Below are 22,136 nucleotides of genomic sequence, written 5' to 3'. Positions count from 1 at the left end.
CAAGCAGTGAAAGGGGGGCAGGCAGGTGTGGATGGATATCATTCAGTGAGATATTACTGGCTTTGATGGAGCAGAAGTGACCAGCATCCAGGTTGGAGAAATTATGGTAAGATGGAGAGAGTATGTCCATAAACTGACAGAGAAGACAAGAGAAGGTACTATGGCACTATGATTAACACAGGATACAAGTAGCTGCAAACTAACATAGGTTAGCAGACATTCTGGCAAGGGTTAGTTGTAAGCGCTGGTCTTAAGTACTGCCGGTCTAATCAGCTCCAGCTGGAAGCCCTGGGAGGAGTGATGATGACCCAGAGGAGCAGCGCCAGGCACTACGGAAAAACACTAACTCACCCAGACCAAGCAGGAAACCACTCTCACCTCTCCAAAGTTTCCAATCAGCTGGCATGAATCTGCTCAGAAGGCTTTCAAGAGACTTAAGGAACTGTTTTATCACATCTGTGTGTGTGTAATAAATCTGCAAGCGTAGGAGATATTAATGGTTGAAAAGTCTTGACGTCTTGCTCAAATCACTGAATTTACACACAAGTCATCAGTTTCACATCACTCAGCTTTTAAATTGGCTGTTTCTTTACACCCGACTTTTGCAATACTTCTCCCACAGCAGATCTGTGCAGCAGTTTGTACTTGTGTGGAGAGAGTAGTCTATAATTGAGAGCTCATTAACCCAAGTCAGACTCAATGCTCAGCAAGTACCACCAGGTGTCTTACTCTTAATGGAGTATTATCCTAGTATATTATTATTTTATATAAGTAAATGAATTCTCCCGTCACTACTGACAGAGAAAAAAGACTGTGGCAGAAAGGCATCCCACCTTATTAACTGTGACTAGGCTTGGGAGACAGAGCTATTCATACATGGTTAGTCTGCTTACTCACATTTCATAAATGCTTTAGTGTGATAAAACTTACATCGACCATATTTTTCTATTCTATAAAAATCCACGAATGCAGATGCAAAATTACAAAAACAAACACACACAAAAAGTATAACTGTCCAAAAACTTATGGGCCTGCCTGTAGCTCCAAAATGAGTGCATTTCAGGCAGACGGAGGCTCGCTCCTCTCCTCATATCCAATCTTTTCAATGAAGCCTGCAGTGCAGGGGGAGTCCGACTGGTCTCAACTGGTCCCACTAATGCCGCTGCATTCATTCAGCACCCGTGTGGACATGAATGTTGATATTATAATTTCCTCTTCTCTACAGATACTTATTCCTGAGTCAAGGAGTAGCACCTAAATCTTGCCAAACACAGATATAGATCAAATCAAGTACACTTGTTTTCTCAACAATAAACGCAATATCAGTATTGGAGTGAAGCAGATCCAAATGTCTGGGTTTTACTTAAAAAATGGATAAGAAGGAGAATAAAGCACCATTCTTTATCATTTTAATTTTATTCATGGAGTGATTACTTTGTGTAATTTAGCTACAGAATTTGTAATGTATCCATATTTATTGTACAGTCTGTTTCAGTGTTTACATTTCTTTAATTATAAAAACATGAAGAGGAAAAATTCATTAATTTTCATTAATTTCTTATTATATATACGTGTGTGTGTGTGTGTGTGTGTGTGTGTGTGTGTGTGTGTGTGTGTGTGTGTGTGTGTATAAATTTCTCAATTTATTTTTGATCGCATCTTAAAATTGTATTATTATTAGTAGCAGTAGTAGTAGAGGTATCTCATTAAGTTGGAGGAACCTCTCTAGTTTCCCCGCACGACGTCCGGATTTAATTTGAAGACGGATCACTTCCGGTCCAGCTGTCAACAGACCCCGCAGCACACGTGTTTCCACAGTTAAAATGGTGAGTATGTTGAACTGTGGGGTTTTCTGTTTGTGTAGCGTTAATAAAAGGCCTCTAAATGATCGGAGCTCGTCGTGTTTTTTAGCCGAAGATTCAGAGGGGAAAACCTGCGGAGAAAGTGGTTCATCCGTACAGCCGGAAGGCAGCTTATATGGCCCGAGAGGAGTGCAGACTTAGGAGGAAAGAGAGGTTTGTAGATGGCCGCAGAGATCAGCTCACCTTAACGAATCAATAGCATGTTGTTAGCCTCACATTTGAGCATTGTGTTAAACTCTTGCCATGTCTCCGCCTCCGCGCTGCGAGTCTGCAGATGCAAATACGAGCGTGGCTCCAGGGACATGTTATTAAATGTAACTTGGGCTGATTGAGACACTTCATCCTGCCTTGACAGTTTTCTTTAACCTCTTGTGTGAAGTAAACAGCGTCTGTGTGATGATTTAAAGGAGGTTTAACTGGTTTCTTTCTGATGCTGCAGGCAAAAGACTGAGAAAGCTACTCGTCTAAGCAACATTGGTGAGAGCAAGCTTTTCGTTCATGTTATTGCAAGAGCAAAAAAGAAAAAGGTGTTTATTGATGTTTTCTTTCCTTTTTTTCTTGTCTCTCCAATCACAGGTGAGAAGCTCTTGTGGTTTCAGAGTGAGCTGGATCCAGCTAAGGCGACTTACACAAAAAAAGACGCCTGCGACATCATTGAGAGGTTTGGCTCTGGGCTTATGTTCATTTTGAATTTGGAGTACATTATTTTTCATTTGGAAGTGCACAAACAAAAAGAGAGAGAGAGCCCGTACATGCATTAAACTGTGAGCCCATCAGCCAGTCTGTGAGCTGCCCCAGTCTCTGGTGAGAGTGGTTCATGTTTTCAGGGCTGAGACTTCATCATCCATCAGCTGGCCATTGTTTACAAAACGCTACATGTCATCAGACAGCAGGTGATGATTTCATTTGGGCAAATAGAGCCTAGGGCTGCCACAAACGATTATTTTGATAGTCGACTAGTCACCGATTATTTTTGTGATTAGTCGACTAATCAGATCATCATCCATTGGACGTAAAACTACAGCTTATTGCACCAGCAGCATCTGCTCTTATATAACTATCATTAGCTTACAGCTTTAAGTGTTTAAGGTATGTGCTAACTAAAAATAAAGACAAGATGATAGTTTATTAAATTTTAATGAAATTTGCAGATTGTCTCGGTGAAGTTTAATAAACTCCTTTCTATCTAAAATATAACAGGACACCGGAGTAAATTCTGGAGCATCTCACACTTCTGATGATCAGTTGTCTGCTTGACGTTTATTCAGCTGTGTAAAAACTATAACTTTAATCTCAGCCAAACCGATTTACTCAGGAACAAATAAAATACTAAAAAAAGCCAAACAATAACATTTTTAAGTTATCTCAGTGACTTATATATGTTTAACCTGAGTAGCGAAAGACGGCGGTGGGTTTGAAAACGATTTCGGTGTTCTCACAGGCTCTAGTTAGCCTTGCCCCCGGCTAGCTATCCAGCTATTCGCTAACAGACGTCTCCGAAAACGTCGGCTCGCTTTTGAAAATATGTGGTGTCTTGATAAACTGAGCAGATATTTGAGGTTTACACAGCTACATTCTCGCCTGAAAATATGTTAAACGTTTATTTTGTGACCCAGAAAGAGTAATATTAAAACTAATTAGCTGCCGCCATTGTTGGAAACTGAGCTGGGCTGCGCTATGAATTCTGGGACAGAGCTACTTCTTCTTCGGGGTGTAACGGCAGCTGCCATCCTTGTACATGCAGCGGTGCCATCTTCTGTTTCAGTCCGTTATTACACTCTTAAATCTTACTAATTATTCCTGCGTCTTTTGTGATCTTACAAAGCTTCAAACGACGCATCGACTATTAAATCAGTCGTCGACAATTTTGATAGTCGACGTAATCGTGGCAGCCCTAATACAGCCCTCGTTTTATTCTCCAGCCTGCATGAACCCAACCCCCTCTACCATGATTGGTCGGTTCCACTCCGACTATAAACAGAAACCATCACCTTCAACAATCACAACCAAAAGTTTGAGCCGTGGCGTTAATTTTGTGCAGTTTTTATTCGAATGTATTCCTTTTTATGTGAAACGAAGATACAGATCAATCATATGTGTGTTTTATGAGTTTCAGAGTCTTTTGTGGTCACATAAATAACAGTTTAAGCAAGGAATTTACAGCACTGACTTTTCTTCATAACTTCTGCAGTTCTCTATGGTGTGCTGGATATCCATGTCAGGGGAAAATCCTGATTGTGTTCCCAAGTCGATCAGTTTGTCGCCAATAAAAACATCTTAAAAGACTAGCTTCTTTTATCGCTCCCAGAACAGTTTGGTGACAATCTTTGCATTTTCCAGCACAAAGGAGCACCGTGTCCCGAGGAAAAAATGGTAATTAAGCGGCCTGAAGATCATCAAATTAACTACCTAGATCCTAATGCCACCATAATCTAGTTACAGTCCTTGAACGTGAACAAGCAGAACCCCAGAACCTGTGATGAACCTGGAGCACTGATGAGCCAGGAATGAATCGCAATCAGTCAGGATTTTGCCCGGACACTGATATCCAGCACACCACAAAGAACTGCAGATCTCATGAAGAAGAAGGTTAAATACTGTAAACATTGACTTTATGCATAAATTATATTTTTCCCCCAATGAAAGTGTTTTAAACTCATGAAATACTTGTATATGTATCCTAAAATAAAATGAAGCAACAAAGTGTATGAACAGTAGTATGTTTTCTGTCTTCAGATACCTCCACAGATTTGACTCTGAACTTGAGCAGATTGAACTCATGAATGGGATCAAAGGTCGGCAGGGTCGTCTCCATGGCGCCAGAGAGGCCGTAATCAAACAGACCATCGAGCGAGAGCGGGCACAGTTTGAGGGTGTCGGTTTCGGTGAGTCCTCGTTTTTAAAAAAAAGAAATAAAAAAAGAAACGAGTAATTTATAGACACCTCTGGCTGTAAAACTGTCTGATCCTCTGCTGCGGTGTTTCAGAAATCCCCGACATCATCAACGGAAAACATCTGAAGACCTTTAGGTGAGTGGACGAGCTTTAATGAGCTAAACTCAACCTCTTGTTTCTCTTTGTTTGAGAAGATGTTATAATTATTCAGCTTCCATCATTTCACGGATTGGCTGATCAGCTGATAAAAGTGCATACATGGACTCTTAAGTCTGAACTTGAAATGATTCGATTTTGAAGACTGGTCATTAGTATTGTTGCATTTTTAAATTTTGCAGAGAGTGGACTGGGGACCTGAAGAAACTTCCGAATATTAAACTGCGCAAGGTCTCGAACAAAAGTTTAGAGTCAAAGAAGGAAGGAGAGGAGAAACACGAGGGCGAGGAGAATCAGGAGAATGATGATAATGAGGAAGATGGAAGCGATTTGGACAGTGAGCAAATGGATGAGATTTCAGACTCCCACTGAGACTCTTCATGTTGGACCTGCTGGAGTATTAAGACTTTCAGCACACTTAATGTGATGTGTGAGAAAATGCTGCTGCTATTCCTGGACCGTCCACGAGATGGTGCTACAGCCTCAAATAGCAAAGTCAGATTTTTTTTTTCCCAGTCTGAACTCCTGCTAAAAGTTTCTCAGTGACTTCACACCAGCCTTTCAGAGGTTTCCACATTCATCATTTATTGCACAAACAAATATGCGTTTCATGTAACCAGAATGCTCTGTTTTATTTAGAAAATAGCGGTTGCGGTGGGTTTAAGACACAGAGGAAACTGTATTTTCTGTGAGGTGAGAAACCAAATCGAGACTATAAAAGTGGTCATGTGTGAGTAACAGTCGCTTTGAGTAGGCCGACTTTGTGTTGGTTCGAATCAAGAGAAATGCTCATAATCTAATGTAAAAACATGAATGGGGGGAAACCATGAAAACTCTAGTTACATCGACATATAAATAAAGGTTGTCCAGCTCAGGACCTCCGAAGCTGCAAACGACTGGGCTACTGTAGACTTTCTATTTTAACAAATAATCTGACGATAACTTTCAGACTATTACGTTTTTAGATCTCCGACTGAGCTAAAGGTTCAGTTTACGGTCTGTTTCTCTACTTATAACATCTGACTCTTTGGTGTCTGAAGACCTGATTGTCCAAAAGGAGAGTAAAGGTCTCAGTATGCTTCAGAGCTTGTCACACAGGCCCGATCAGGCAGGTTTAAAACAAACTCAAGCTATTGTATTTTTTTATCCTGCCTCACTCTCACTTTTGACAACTTTTCCAAATTCATTAAAAACTTTTGAGTAGTGTGTCTGCGGGTCATAGATCTGCACTTCATGTAAAGTGATTGGTCCATATGTTTTTTTTCAAAAATACGACAGCAGCTCAACTTCTAAATGGAGAAGTCTCAGTGAACACCAGGGGCACAGATGTGTTACAGGTCTCAGAGTCAGCACCGTGGCTGCAGTGACTGAATCTGGAGCGTTTCAGAGTAGCCCTTATCTGCTACAATGTTGCATCTCTGATTCTACAATTCATGCGAGGCTTCAGCTGGGCCAATCAGGACTGTGTAGGCTCTCTTCTGGGACTTCCCAGCTCTCAGCAAGAGCAGCAGCAAGTCCCCCTCACAGAACAGTGGCAGCATCAGTGAAAGCAGGTCAGAGAAGCTGGGTGGTAAAAGCTGAAGCAGCTTATTAATTGTCCCGCCTTGTGGATGTGTGACAGTGTCAGCTGATGTGGGGACTGATTACGAGTCATATGCGTGATTCATTTGAAACATACTGAGACCTTTGATGAGCATCTGCAGAGTGTTCACATCTTTAACTCATATCAGTGCAGGTTGAGAAAGTGCATACTGGGATAAAATAGTGTCGGTAAACCACAAAACACGGTCTTTACGAGCATTCTTTACGGCTTTGTTTCTGTCCTCTCTCCACACTCTGCCCCTCTTCTTTTCTTCGTGAAGCCCTTCTGACCCCAACTTTTCTGGATCACCGAAGGACTGGATCAGTTCGTTTGTCCAACAGCACCCACTGGAGTTGAGAACAACATTACAACACTGCACAAGTCCAAATCTCACTGTGCTCATTGACATTACCATGAGCAGAGTGGGATTAGGGACTGTTCTCGGAGCAGGAGGAGATGAGTCAAACAGGGTTTTGTGCCGGCGCCACGGCAGCCTCCACTGACGTGTCAGAGTCCATCGGAGCTGCCGGAGCTGGGGCCTGGCTGACCGGCACCTCCACGGTTTCATGCCTGCCATTGGCGATGGTGCTTTGCCGGGCCTGGGGGTTGTGCAGGTCCTTCTCAGGACAGTTCTGCACAGTGATGATGCGATTGAAGGCCTTGAGACGGCGCCACAGCTGCAGGTAGACTTTACACTGGATATACATAAAGATGAGGCCACCCGTGAAGCCAATGGCCACCACAATCAGCTTAGTCCAGAAGGGCCACTCCAGCACACCTGAAAGGACACCGACACACACACAGCAGCTGTTAGTGCCCCTCGCAGACGTGTGAGGGGTCAAGATGGTGGCATGTGCAGAGCTGTGCTTACCCTGCGGCGTATAGTACTTCAGAAGAGAAACTCTCCATAATTCGGCTGCAATCAAGAGCGATTTCTCTTTTTAATCTCTGGAGAAAATATTCTATTGTGCAAACACTAGAAATACTCTAAATATTAATGCTTATGATTTTATAGGTCATATGTATTTTTCTGCATCTACTCTTACGTCCTACATCGTAAACACAACACGACACACACACCACCACTGAACACAACCATGAATGTAGAAGAGCACTGAGGGGTGTTAACTGTGACTTGAAGGATAACTCGTGGATCAGAGGATACTGATCAACAATCGCATCATCTTCACATTCCTGAGAGTGTTCATCTCACAGATTTCAGGTATAAGTAGTGTACCATGCAAATTACTTTTGCATTAGTTTCCAAGTGGTTTTCTCCATCCGGCTGTTTTAAAAAAATTATTATTATTATGTTGTTGAGATTATACTCCGAGGCTGCAGTGGGAACCTTCCTGTCTTTGAAGTATAACATCTGAAACCTTATTGTTGCAGACAGTTGGTCTTTGGGTTTCACTTTCCAATAAATTTGGTAGGTGTTTCTCTTAGAATTACCAAAAAATGTGTCACCTTTGTCAAAATAACTTCCTGTAAACTTGAAAATTGAAACATTTTCAGTAAATGTTAATTTCCCCAGAAACACAAAAATGACACATTAAACTAAAAGCTCTTTTATATTCGTTAACAGTGACTTTCAACTTCATTAGGTACCGCTGCCTTGATTCTTCGTTGCACAGATTCAACAAGGTGCCGGAAACACATTTTGGTCCATATTGACACAACAACATCACACAGTAGCTGCAGATTTGTCAGCTGCACAGTCGTGATGTGAATCTCTCGTTCCACCACATCACAAAGCTGCTCTTTTGGACCGAGGTCTGGTGACTGTGGAGGCCATTTGTGTACAGTTAATACATTGATTTGAACATTGTGTGACATGGTGCGTTATCAGGAGATGTGCATACTGTTCTCATAAGGGGACAAAATCAGTCTGGCCCATCTCCTCTGATCTGTGGCATTAGCAAGGAATTTCGTTCCATAGAACCGCTGCACACTGGTTGTGTGGGAAAATCTTAGTCCATCAACAGTTTCTGAACTACCCAGATGAGCCCATTTGGCACCAACAACCATGACGGCGTCCCGTCACTTAAATGGCCCTACTTCTTCATTCTGATGCTCAGTTTGAACATCAGCAGATGATCTTGACCATATCTAACCAGCCAATGTGATTGGCTGATTAGATATTTCTTTTAATTGGCAGTTGAACACATGTACCTAATAAAGTGGCCTGTGAATATGGCAAGCGCGATGTAGTTACTTGGCCACATACCACAAGTATTGCTAAACATGCTCAGTTCAGCAGCTTCACACATTTATTTTGAGACTTTCAAATGTTATAAACTGTCTGAGAAACTGAAAGTTAACTCTTCAGAGGATGTCTAAAAGCAAAGTCCGTCTTCCACACTAGAGCAGGACGCCTAATGTGTCTAATGTTTAGGGACGACTATCACAGTAAAACACCTAATGTATAATGTACCTAATATACCCAAACAGGCGAAACTTTTTAAAATCACTTAACCAGAGTCAGGCATACCTGCAGGTTAAAGGTACCCTGTGGGGTGCTGTGGGGGCATGTTGGGAGTGGATTATGCACACTGTATTCTTTGACATATTGTACCAGTAGAGTTGAAGCTAATACACTTTGCATGGTTACAATCCTGTATAAATCCATTCCACCCACATCAATACCGGCCATAAGTAACTGACTACACCAGAAAAGAAACATTAAAGAAGTTAAACCTACTCTGTGTGAGTGAGTGGAAACTCCTTTCCACTCACTCATGCCATCTGTATGAATGAATCAATGAAAAGGAAAACAACACCCACACATTAATGCACCCATTTTAGGAGTTCTTACTAATTCTGTGTATTTGTCGGTTATTCTATAAGAGAAGAGGTGAATATGAAATCTGAGGGATTTTATGGCTCATAGGGTGCATTAACAAACGCTACGCACACCCAGAAAAAGAAAGTGAAGTAAGTGGGTGAAAGGTGACATTCAATTATAATTCTCATTTAAAAAAGACAAACTATCAGCAGACAATTTAATTATAATTATAAATATAGATCCACACATTGATCATAGTAGATGATAATAAAAAAAGAAGGCTTTTTGTTTATGTTACATGTGGTGAGAAATAGTATCCAACATGTAACTATGGACACACGTGTTGACATGCAAACAGTGAAGGAGACACCACAGGGACCGTACTGCATGCTGCCTGACTCTGGCGTGTGAGCGGCGGGGAGGCGAAGGGAAAGCACTGACCGTTCTTTCCGAGTCGGATCTCTTCAGCAGTTCTCCTCACCAGAATGTAGACCGACCACAACATACACACTATCGCTATCAGGTGAAACAGCACTGAACAGAAGATCTTCCTCCTCTCGCTCTTCGACATGTGTAGCTTCTCCCACTGGAAGAAAGAGGCGCGAACACAGGAGGGAGACAGAGAAACACGCTCAGAACTGCCCTGCATATCTCAGCGCTTAACGCTTTTCAGGAAGACCTAAGTGTGTGCGGCGTACCTTGCTTAAAGGTTTGAGCTTCGTCTCCATGATGAAGTCAAATTTGCAGAGTTCACAGCAGCGAGTGTCGGAGGATTTGATCCACTGGTTGAGACAGGCCTGATGAACAAAACTGAGGCTTCCCGTGCAGCGACAGGGCATTATCAACGGACACTCGTCGTCCCCCTCACAGTGGCAGATCCTGCACACAGACAGAAGGAGGAGAAATGACCTGCAGTCTCTGCACTGTTTTATTTTAGTGCCTCTCTTTGTCTTTGTTTGTTTGGCCTCATCTGGGCAATGAAGATAAACTTGGGGTCAGTACATGATCAGTTTTCACACTTATGTAACTAACCTGCAGACCTCCAGCTCAGAGTCGTCAGAGCAGGGATGCGGTGTGTTCCCATTCGCACCACAGTGTTTCTGGAGTGTGGGCACTGACATATCCCCGCCCCCTGAACCCTTCTCCTGGTATCTCTTGGTGATGAGCTCCTCGCCGTCGTCGGCCAATGAGGAGCTGCCTCTTGGGCTCTGTGACTTGTAGCTCTTCGTATCCTTATCTCTGCCCTGCGATCGATCCCTCTGCGATGCATGGCCGTCTCTCTTCACTGAGCTCCCGTGGTTGTGGCGCTTCTTAAGGCCGCTGCTGTCCTCCATCAGAGGTTGACTCTCTTTCCCTTCATCTGAGCCCACAGATTGCAGCTCCATGATCTCGGCTTTGTCTTCTCCTCCTTTGTGTGGGTTTATCACCTCCCTGTCCCGGCTGCTCCCGCTGCGGCGGCGCGCTCTTCTGGCTTTCTCTTTGCTCCAGCTGCGGCTCTCGCGGCACGCCTCATCCTCAGAGGAGTCTGAATGCGGCGCACCTGTGCACCGGAAGCGAGGCGGGAGATCCCTCCGGTTCCTGAAGGAGTGCTCCCTCTTCTCGCCCAGCTCACTACGGTCAGAGCTGAGGCTCCGGTCGCTGTGGTCGTGCTTGCCATTGGTTTCCACGCAGTCGATGGCCGTGCAGCTGCTTCTCTTGCGGCGGTGACGTCGCTTCACCTGCTTTTTCTGTGCCTGAGCCGATGAGCCCAGAGTGGTGCCAGTGACCGTCATTGCAGAGGAGTTGTGCGTGTGCTTTTTGTGTTTGCGTGACTCAGACACATCCTCCTCTAAGCGGGTCAGCTGTCCAGAACTAAACACACACACACACATTCACACACAGATGGAGATGAAATAAAGTGAAACAAGATGGAAAAACATAAATCTGTCATAACTAAAGCAATGGGCTGAAACATAGCTGCATGATTTTAAAGATTAAGTTTAGTCAATTTACTAGTAACAATTTATGCTACCATTTTTGATTTTGATTACTTAACAAGTAACTGGACTTTACACCATTGCAACACTGATTCTTTTCTTTTTCAGGCTTTCTGGTGTATTTACGGTAAAATGACACTTCTCTTTATATATTCTCTGCTGTCATTCAGATTAATTTCTAAGTGACAGAATTAGGGCTGCCTATGATTTCTCTCTTATACTTGGAAACACGTTATGATCACAGAATATCTCATTCTTCTTTAATTAATGTAGATAACAAAGAGTTATTTGCTATTAGAGGTTGCTAACACAGCTTCTGTTTCATTTGAAGCTGAGAGTAGTTGGACAGAAGCTGCCGCTGCAAAACAGGAAATGGATAATAGGAAACAGAATGGAAACTACAGCTTATGATCAGACTAAATAATCAAACAAGCAGGCAGTGGACATGGACTGAACTTAGGACAGCAAATTAAGGTGCTAACACACACACACACACACACACACACACACACACACACACACACACACACACACACACAGGCTTGTTTCGACCATGAAGCCAAAGGACTGAGCCTGTCAGTGTGGCCAACACGGCACCAGTGGGTATAACAAGCTGAAGGTTTCCATTTCTGCAATCAGTCATCTCCCCCCATTGATTGCACTATGGGAGCGCCACAGCACACATTTTAAGTTTGTTATGCCCTTGGGGTGCAGCCGACCATGCTAATTCAGTCTCCCACTCAGAAGAGAAGTGTGCATGTTAATATCACAGAGAGAAGGCTGGCTGCTCCTGGCTTTAAAAGAGATGTCTGAACAGATATTTGCAGATAGTCAAGGAATGGAGTCTCTCTTCCCAGGTAACTGTAACTGCAAGAGAAGCCAATCTTACCTGCATATGTCCTGAGCGGATGGTGTTATGGATGTCCTTGAGGCTGTAGTGAGCCCTGCAGTCGAGTTGCTAGCCTGCAACCACCAACATCCTCTATTTAGTGCATTCTACAATTACTTATGAGTTACTAAACAACCAATCACACATTGTTTTATGAATCAGGTGCCAGTAAATGTTTACTGGTGCTCAAATGTGGTTGCATTTTAATTTTTTTATTCATTTATTTTTTGTAGAAGGTACTCCTGAAATACCCAAAACCCTAAGATTTGAGTATCAAACATACTCCTTAATGTACTATCATTTGTCATGTGGGTGACCCTTTACTGTAACTCTTACTGTAGGTACTGACAATTTAACTTACCTAATGCATAAAATATAGACAGTAGATATATATAAAATACTACAATAAGATTGAAGGTGAATCATTAATTTCTGAGGGAAAACAGCTTTTAGATTCTCTCCTACACACTGCAAAAAGTTTTCTTCCACTGTGCTTGCATTCAATAATCAGTGACACTGAGTAGGTTGCACCTCATTTATGCACCCATACTATACTGTAAATCGCTGCTGCTTTTTGAAGCTCTTTTAGCTAATATGTGAACAAAAAACTGCTTATTTCCACCTCTGGCAAAAGTAGAGTAACTAGAGCTATTTGAGCTGCATTTCTGGTCATGTAAAAAACTTAACTTCCGTGTTATGATTTCTACTTTCAAATCGGGTTTAGTCTCAGATGATTCATCGGAATACACTGAAGACAGTCTTCAGCCGGTGATGTTGTTTTTGTTAAAAACAGCTGCCTAGTGCTGCTAAAAACCAGCGTGAGGGTAGCGAGCCTTATTTATTTGAAGGCCGTGCGAAAAAAAAAATAGAAAAGACTTATAGATGTGATAAAAAAAAAAGTGATCTGTAGCTTTTCAAATGATGATTGATGTTTATATGAGAAATCTGAACTAATGGACCTTAAATGAAAATTGAGTACTCTGTGTGAGTCATGCATCAGTGTGCACTTGGTGTTTTGTGAACATCCATCTCTACTCTAAGTGTGACACACACCCTAACCACATTCTCGTACATCAAACTGTGCTTTCCCATGCAATGCTACCGTACACTATGAACTGTGACCTTAATTTTAATGCTTTAAGCACCGATATTTAACAGTTACCTTGGAGATGTTGCTGGATCGACTCCCTGAGCGCCCAGGTGCCTTCCTCCCCTGCAGGGGAGATGGAGAGACAGAAAATCATTAGAGCCCAAAAAACACGCTGAAGGATGTGATGCTTTAATAGTGCGCAGCAGCTGTGGAGCCTGAGGCTTTTAAACCAATGATTTCTTTGGCACACAACACCAGACAGAACCATAAAATCATATTGGAACAATATTTTACAGCCCTTGTGTCGACTTCAGCTAATGGCTGATTCACCCGAATATGTGTTAGTGCAATCTGCTGCAGAGCTGCTGCTGCTTTTTTTTTTTTTTTCTGTGTATGATAATGATAGATAAAGTCTTTTAAACTACTCAAATATGCCCATGTCAAGTTCAGGAAGGTGAATATTAATGCACAGAAAAGCAGCAAAAGGGTTTTTTTTTTCATTTATATTTGTTTGTTTCTTTTCTTTTTTTTTTGAGAAATGAATGCCGCATAATAGCTTTAGCAATAACTTCTAAATCACCTGGCGGCTTCACCTTCAAACTGCAATCATTATAATTTAAATCAAATGATTACACACATCAGGCATGCTGTTAACGTTCAAACTAAAGTTTAAATCTTCCCCGTGCCCCCACCCACCCAACACCAAGACCTCCAAAAATAGGCGAGGTGAGAAATGTGTCTGTTTTTGTAGAAAAGACACTAAAGTTTAAATCTGCAATAAAAACAAAACTCCAATAATCAAACTAAGCTGCTTTTAACACCAGCAGGTATTCAGCGCTGATCAGTCCTACTGTGTTTACCGATGAAAATCCAGCATCAAGAGTCGTGCACAGCCTCATGTCCTTGCTGCTTCATTGTGACCTGAGCTAAAGCCAGCCAATCCTATTACCTGGTTGTCCTGCTAAGAGCACAAGATGCTGCTCTGCAATGTGTCTCTATTTAAAGGCAACTTAAGGCACTTTTTCTAGAATCTGCCCTGAGCGCTGATTGTCTGAACTCACCTATTAGACCTTGGGCTTCGCCAGCAGACATCTGTGGCCTGCAGCAGCTTTACTTACCAATGAGATGGTGGCGAGTGGGAGCTACCAAGTGACGACCAGCTGGTAAACCACCAAGAAGGAAAATATCTTCTCCATAATAATTTGGTGCCAAATTATTTTCCAGACACTTTCGATCTGTCCTGATCCCAAAATTCTTACCATCATATCACTGAAACCTAGCTTCTAGTTTACGTATGAACCACATCAACAACATGGCTCAATTCAAATGAAATCAGCTGGTTGTGAGTTGGGAAAGCTACAGATTGCTGAATAAGTAATGCAGATGAACCGAAGCAGTCACAGCGAGCAATTATTTTTCTGGTTCGCTTTCATCCTCAGCCACATGGACCTTTGCACCTGCATTATGGGATTAAATCTGGCTTTGTTGCAGATATTTGTTGGATACTGTTTTAAGTATCATACATGCAATGAGCTCAAGCTAATAACCTACCAACTGTCTGCTACTGCTGTGGGTGGGCAGTGGAGAATGAACTGGCAGGAGTTAAAAGGACAATGGACATCATGGATAAAGCTGGCTGTATTTTCCTTTCTGTCAATAAATCCTAAAACCAAAGATGTAACTGCAACTTTTCCCAAAACCAGTACCCATCTGATCCTAATGTCATATATTATAGAGTATCTATAACACCTGTCAGTATGAAAGTGGACACTTTAAAGGGCTGAGATTTGTTAAGTTTTATGTATCTTACAGGATGTTTGTGGAGTTCAAAGTTGGAATGTTAAATGTGCGTGGTTTTTCCATAGATCTATTTTTTTAAATACTTGACATAAAATAGGAAAACCTGAGCTTGCATCAGCCCATACACAGCCACAGTTGTAGGTACACTCTGTGAAAATCACTGAAATAAATAAGAGACACTGACAAGCAGAGAACTGCATCATCTAAGCTGATCAAGGGATTTTCTGATGGCCACTTTTAAATCAGTGCAGCCCTGCTTGGAGTCAAAGCAAACACTCTGCCTTTTAGAGGAGATGGACACGTGTTCACATGTATGTGACCAGTTATAATTACTCACATCATCTTTCCAAAGTTTCATAATAAAAAGGGTATTTCTAAGAAGATACAACTACTGATGCCTGGGAGTCGTGTAATTCCTTCCAGTCAGGTTGGTTTCCGTGTTGTGGTAAACCTCTAATGCGTCAAAAAAACAAACAAAAAAACCCCCCAGAAGTGGGTGATCAAAGACTACAGCTATGAAAGGAAATAATGAGATCTTGATTTTGTTTGGAGTTTTTTCCATTAACATTAATGCTTACCCCCAAAACACAACCAACATCAGCTACACAACCAGTGGGCTAAAGCAGACATTCTCCAACAAAACTGATTTATTTTACCAAACTAGAATATCTTTTGGAAAAGACGTGCATGGACATGTATGTGCTGTTTTATTATTTTAAAAAAGTAATAGATGGGGCGATTAATACCATTTTCCTTCTTGCATTCTGTTGCTCTAAATAGTGTTTAACATTGCTTAAAACAACAAAAAAGAAATCAACAGGAAACAGACTTGAGCCTGCCAGGCCAACTGTTTCCTCCTGCTTCTAGTCTTTGTGCTATGCTAGGCTAAACACATCTGGGACCAACCTTAACTCATAGATAAAGTTCCAAAACACGTCATGTGTGAGTTGCTACAACTTATCGATACCCTGCAACTGAGTCTTTCACCCTTCTAAGGCCAACAAAGCCCAAACAATTCAAGCACACTTCCTTTGATGGAGCATACGTACAAATAAAGAAGAAGCACCTCTCAGGTAAGAAAAGAGGCCAAAAACAAGGGAGGCAGCACAAGTTTGTCCTACACCTAAAAATAAATACTGCACAGACCCAGTCAGATAGTTAACCTGTCTTTTATAAAGCACGTGTGCACAATATGCTTTACATGATAAAGGGGTGAGATGTGTCTAACTGCACAACAGCAGTCTAGCAGACAAAATCACACTTTGTGTATTTATAGACGTTTTCTAGCTTGCTCATTGTGTGAATATGTAAAACAGTTTCTTGCCTTTCTAAACGAAAGGACATTACATCAATTCGAAATACATCTATGTGACAACAAAGGTTAATCAAGAGAAAAGCAAAAAGAAGCTTTACCCTTAGCAGACGAGCATAAAGCACCATAATACCATAATAATGACTGCGTTCATAGCACTGGTACAGTACTGACACTTCAATTCTTTGGCTGGCACATAACAGAGATTAAAAAATACTATTCAAAGATATAAGAGCAAATGCTATTCTACAATTCCTAATATCAGGGCTAAACACTCACAAAAATACTTTGGTCATGAATTCTTAGAGAAAATACACGACATCAAATTTTTTAAGTGCATCAACTTTTAAATGCCACAGCAAAAGAGGGCAATAAGAAACTGACCATCATAAGACTCCAGCAAAACACATAATTCCTCTAGATTTAGCTTCTATAAGCTATAACTGATAGCTCTCCAGTAATGAAGTGAAGTTTCAGAGGTAGCGTACTGCTGTCGCTCACCTGAACCTCGAATCCTCTGTTGGCACTCTGGCTCTGATGCACAGCAGAAACTCTGGCGAGTCTGTGTGTGGACATGTGCATGTTTCTTCAGAGGGGATTAAGTGATGTAGCATGGACTGAGGGATGTATTTTGGTTCTGTAGTTTGGCATACGATCAAACACACCTACAGCCACATTTAGACAACCAACCGTGACACTGCAGCTGCACACTTTATATTTGAAAGCGGTGCATTTGACAAAATTCCAGCTTTAAACAACCTCAGAGCATTTGTGTCTTTATAACACAAAGTGTTCACTGAGCCACAGTGAAAGTTCAGGTGAAAACAACAGATACAATTCCATAAGAAACCCAGAGTCACAGACCAAACTGACCAACAACTGTCAGCAAATCCTGACTTTATTATCAAGTTCTGATTGTTCCAACAATATATTTTTTTGTTTGTTTTTTGTTGAAACTTCAGCCGAATATCAACCATAAACAGATCGTCTTATTAAGATGCAGATCAAAACGGTAGAAAGGAACAGTGTTTCAGTGCTTTACGAGCACAAGCCGTAGCATTTAAAAACATGGAAATCCAAATGTAACAACTATGCATCTCACCATCTGGAAAGTGTCTGATTAGCAGCAGCATCGTTTTTCAGCATGACCAAGATCACCAAAAACACTGCCAATGCAGTGAAAACATACCTGGATAGAAAAACAGACGATAAAACACCATCAGTCATGGATCAGAGCCATGACCTCAACGTTACTGAAGCAGTGTGATATCTTCTCAACAGAGAACAGAACAAAAGGCAGCCAACATACAAAGAAGAGCTCTGAATGTTCTTCAAGAAGCCTGGAGAACTATTCCTGAAGACGACTTGAAAACTTACAAGAAATAGAGAGTTCAGGCTGTGCTGATGATCAAAAGTGGTTATACTAAATTCTGACGTACAAGCTTGCCAAAATTGTACAAACTCTGTTTTTACTTCATATACTGTATTTCCATTTATTCCATGTAGTACTGCAAATCCATCAGTTCTGACAAGATCTCCAACACCACCGGCTGAAATGCAGCCCAAAACCATACAGAGCCTCCACCTCCACATTACAAAAGGCCCTAGACTCTCCTGACCTCCTCCTTATGTAATGGTAATTTGAACCAAAAATGTAACATTTGGATTCATCACTCCATGAGACCTGTTGCCCCTGATTTTCAGCGCAGTTGTTTTGCAATTTGACATACCTCAACCTTTTCTTCCCGTTTCCCTTCCTAAAGAATGACTTCTTGACAGCCACCCTTCCAACAGTAGATGGATCTGCTGAAGGTCCGGATGCATCTCTCAGGTTTTGTGTCAGGTATTTGCTGGATTTTTTTTCCCATTTCTTCAGTACATGACTCTCAGATAGTGTTCATCTGCTGCAGATAGTTTTTAGGCCTGCCACTTCTTCATCTGCTATTTTCTTATCCATTTTCCTCAAACTTTTAAGGACACTCTGCACACCATGCCAAGAAGTTTTTGGCTAAGAGCTCACTAACAAGGAATCACACTGATGGTGCAAAAATAATATTCTATCCCTGTGGTAAAAGTAGAATACATTTTTAAACAAGATCAGAACAGCTTACTGTACAAACACCAATGTTTAGATATTACAGTTATTGCAGGTGTTTCTGCAATAGAAGCAGGATAAGGTTCCTCTGGTGGAAGTGCCCCACAAATCCAGCCTTAAACCACTGGTGTAACCAAACAGTAATGGTACACATGATGTATCATGGTTGATTTATTCAGATTAACTTTGAGTCCATTAACTGTATTTTCTTCACTGGATTGTTCTCAGCTGCAACTGAAAAAAAGAGGAAAATTGCAACAAAAACCCCCAAAACAAAACAAAAAAACCCCCCACAATGTAATGAAATGATGAACATTTCCAAAAGTCTGTATACTTTTGGGACTGCTCTACAAGATTAAGAAGAAAACACAACACTGCACCAACCTGAGGAAGCTGGCACAGCTATTTCAGCAATTTCTCGCTTCATAAGCAGATTTGTAATGATTAGGGGGATATCAAAAACAAAGAAACTAGCCTGGGAAGACTTATTCAACAAATTATGTATGAGTATTATTTGTTAGATAATGTATGGGCATTATACTCATCCTGTTCTTTATCAGTACTGTCAGAGAAATACAGCACTATGCTATGCATCTGACTTTATCACCTGTGACCAGATGTGTAGCAGTTTTTGTACCACAGCATACCATGAAGTGAAGTGAGGTCAAGTTTAGGCCCATTCCTGACATTATGAAACCATTGCTCTGATGGTGGAAAACTTTAATCAGCAACTGAAGAACTGCAGATATCAAGGAGTATTTTAAGATGGAATGTTATTTTGGATAAGTTGATGCTATATTAAAATTGTATACAGCTTAAATATCAAGATGATAAATTTGACCATTCAATTTGTTTAGCGAGCTCTCCTGCATGAAAAATGCTTACGTATATGAGCTATGCTCCATCAGCTCCTACAGCTGTGTGTGTGCCATGATGTGTCACTGTGGGATATTTTACTTGCTGTGAACTGATGTGATGTAATTTAATCCTTCAGTCTGTGATATGATAGCTATGATGTCAGGCTCTACCTCAAAGCACCAAACCCCAAGTGAAGGATCTGTGATACATCTATACTGTACATGTGTGTTGTTTAGTGAGTGAGCTGAAAAGCCTGGGAACTGAAACTGAAGGCTGATAAAAACACGCACAGAAGCGCGCGCGCGCACACACACACACACGCGCACACACACACACACACACACACACACACACACACACACACACACACACACACACACACACACACACAATGTCCACAAGATTAATACTGAATCGATTTACCTCAGCCTTCTGACAGCAGAAACAACTTTTTTGCAATCTTAAATCACCAACTTTATGCTACTTTTAAGCCTTAACCAAAAAAACAACAACAACACAACGGTCACACAAAGCCTTTACTCACCCTTAGTGAAATTTCGAGGTCAGAGACTCACCTCGGTCTTGTCTTTGGAGCGAAGAGCACTCTTGCCATTGTTGGCTATGTCCCTGGACGGAACCACAGTTATCTGTTGTACTGGCATGCTGCTGTTTCCAGGCAACGCTCCGGAGTTACTCCCACAGCATTCCCAGTCCTGTCCTCCAATCTGCGTCCCTGCGTGGGATCTGTTCTCGCGTCCGCAAGCTCGTTCCTGAAATAAGAAGAGGCACTCCCGGATCGCACTTATTTATCGAGCCAATCCGGATCATCAAGAAGAGCGGAGATGAAACGGGATCAGGTCACCGTGGTAACAAGAAGATAGCAGGATGGTGGGGTGTGAGGTCGTCATGACGACTGGGAAACTACTCCACAGTGCCCACCACCTCCTCCTCTTCCTCCCCTTTTTTCGCTTTCCTCCTGAGAGCGAGACAAGAGAGGAAGAGTTGAGATGGAGCTGAGCAGTAAACAAGGAGGCAGGGAAACTGTGTTGTTGTGACGCACGTGTGTGTGAGTGTGTGAGAGTATGTGTGTGTTCTTGTGTGTCTTTGCAAAAGGGGTGGAGCCAGGATTTTGTCGCTGTATAACAAGCATAAGGTCCACGAGGATTAGGGCTTAGACTAACCTCAATCTCCTCCTCAGACCAGTGGCACTGCTAATAAGCTTACACAACTTGTGCACATGGACAGCACTCACTCATACACACACCTCATTCCTTCAGTCATGTTAGGCAATTAAACGAACATTAATATCTGACTCGCTATGAAAGGACAAATCTCCAGCCATATCAGTCTTCACTTCAAAGAGTGCGTTTGTGTGTGGGAGGGTTGTGTGTGTGTGGGTGGCAAGGATGTAATCCTATTTCACATGGTCTCGGGTCACGAGGATTATGATTGATATAACCGGAAAATGTGTGACTGAAAGTGATTACTGAAAAGCAGGGGCATCTTCACAGACATGCTCAGGTAGTATTAGAGAAACTAGAGCGGTGTTGCAGTGGCCCACTGAAAGTCCTGACCGCAAACTGACAGCACATAAACAAATGTCCACAAACCTCAATGCACTGAATTTTAGAGAAGAGTAGGTCAAAATCTCTCCACAAATTCAAGTTATATCAGCTCAAGCTGGCTTTACAAGCTACTGAATCATGGCTAGGACTGAATTCATTTACCATTTGTCACTTGCATATATTGTTATTTTGTGTTCTGTTATGTTTTAGTCAATCATAATGCTTTAATGTAAACACAGCACATGTAACCTTGGCTCTGCATACTATCTCTGTTTGTGGTAGCATTGGTTACATTCAGTACATCTGTGTTCCTAAAGCTAAATGTCACTTAATCATTAGTCGATTTGAATCTTTCATTTGTTTATGTAGTTTGGTTATATTTACCACTGTGTGTTCCTTTGTGCAGGTCCTATATGTGAAACAGGTATGTGCTGTTTTCCTATCACTTTCCATGCTGCTTATGTTATGCTACCTTCAAAGGATTGCACAGAGCTGTATAAAAACGTATTTTTACACATGGATGCATGTGCGTGAAGGTATTTTGAAATAGCTGTAAAATTACGAGACACTCGCTTTTATAAGGATTTTAGTTTAACACAATATAGCTGCAATCAAGTATAATGTTACGTGCGTGTGTTGGTGGGTTATTTGTTTCCTAATGTGTGTATGCAAATTCACCTGTGCAGGGGCTCGGCTGTGATTGGTGGACCTAAGGAACGACCTGATGTAACTGGTTCCTGCTGTGGACATGAACTATAAAAGGGCGACTGAAGAGCTGCGGTGCGGGGGGTGTGGCAGACTTCCCGTGCACTTGCCTCAGGTCCAGACGGAGCGGCCGTAGCTATTTGGTTAAAAGGTCGGGCATGTGTGTGAAGTGCGGAGCAAGTAGGGGTGAGCTGCCGATTATTTTGGGAAGCCTTCTTTTCTCCTGTGTTTTTAGACCAGGGAGGTCAGACTGTGTTATTTCTTTCTTTTCTTTTCCTTGAACAGGTCAGAGGGGAACCGAAGCCTAGGTGGAGTTTTGTTTGTTGTGTTGGCCTTAGCTCACCCCGAAATTATACACTGCCACTACCATTGTTGTGAATAAACTATTGTTAAAAGTCCGATGCTGTGACTGTGTCTGTTTGGGCGTGGGAAGTCATGGGACACCCCGCTCCTGTTACGGTCATTTCGAGTCGGGTCGTAACATATAAGATATAAAATAAGATTTATTTTTAAATACATTGTTTTTGCATTGTTTCTAACCAAATACAGGGTTTTTAAGACTTGCAG

General features: G+C 41.8%; 2 protein-coding genes across 2 annotated transcripts; one reads left to right on the top strand and one right to left on the bottom strand.

The window, feature by feature from the left end:
• The first annotated feature begins 1,769 nt into the window (after positions 1 to 1,769).
• tma16 (translation machinery associated 16 homolog) lies at positions 1,770 to 5,843 on the top strand. The gene is made up of 7 exons (XM_085355787.1): positions 1,770 to 1,826; positions 1,912 to 2,015; positions 2,302 to 2,339; positions 2,439 to 2,523; positions 4,599 to 4,747; positions 4,849 to 4,891; positions 5,095 to 5,843. Exons 1-7 carry the CDS (start codon positions 1,824 to 1,826, stop codon positions 5,282 to 5,284), a joined length of 612 nt encoding a protein of 203 aa, XP_085211913.1. The 5' UTR covers positions 1,770 to 1,823; the 3' UTR covers positions 5,285 to 5,843.
• A 1,073-nt stretch (positions 5,844 to 6,916) lies between these two features.
• On the bottom strand, positions 6,917 to 19,961 carry marchf1 (membrane-associated ring finger (C3HC4) 1). Its single transcript, XM_085355786.1, has 8 exons — positions 19,875 to 19,961; positions 13,307 to 13,357; positions 12,145 to 12,218; positions 10,312 to 11,130; positions 9,978 to 10,158; positions 9,721 to 9,865; positions 7,366 to 7,410; positions 6,917 to 7,272 (listed from the first exon to the last, which is right to left on the bottom strand). The coding sequence occupies exons 1-8, from the start codon at positions 19,959 to 19,961 to the stop codon at positions 6,956 to 6,958; spliced, it is 1,719 nt and encodes a 572-aa protein (XP_085211912.1). The 3' UTR covers positions 6,917 to 6,955.
• Positions 19,962 to 22,136: the final 2,175 nt, after the last annotated feature.

This window comes from Diplotaxodon limnothrissa, linkage group LG6, assembly GCF_057381915.1.
Source record: "Diplotaxodon limnothrissa isolate DT_005_m linkage group LG6, D_limnothrissa_male_GT1.1, whole genome shotgun sequence".
NCBI classification, from domain to species: domain Eukaryota; kingdom Metazoa; phylum Chordata; class Actinopteri; order Cichliformes; family Cichlidae; genus Diplotaxodon; species Diplotaxodon limnothrissa.
The sequence above is the reverse complement of the archived record's forward strand: the minus strand, read 5'-3'. Positions and strand labels throughout refer to the sequence as shown.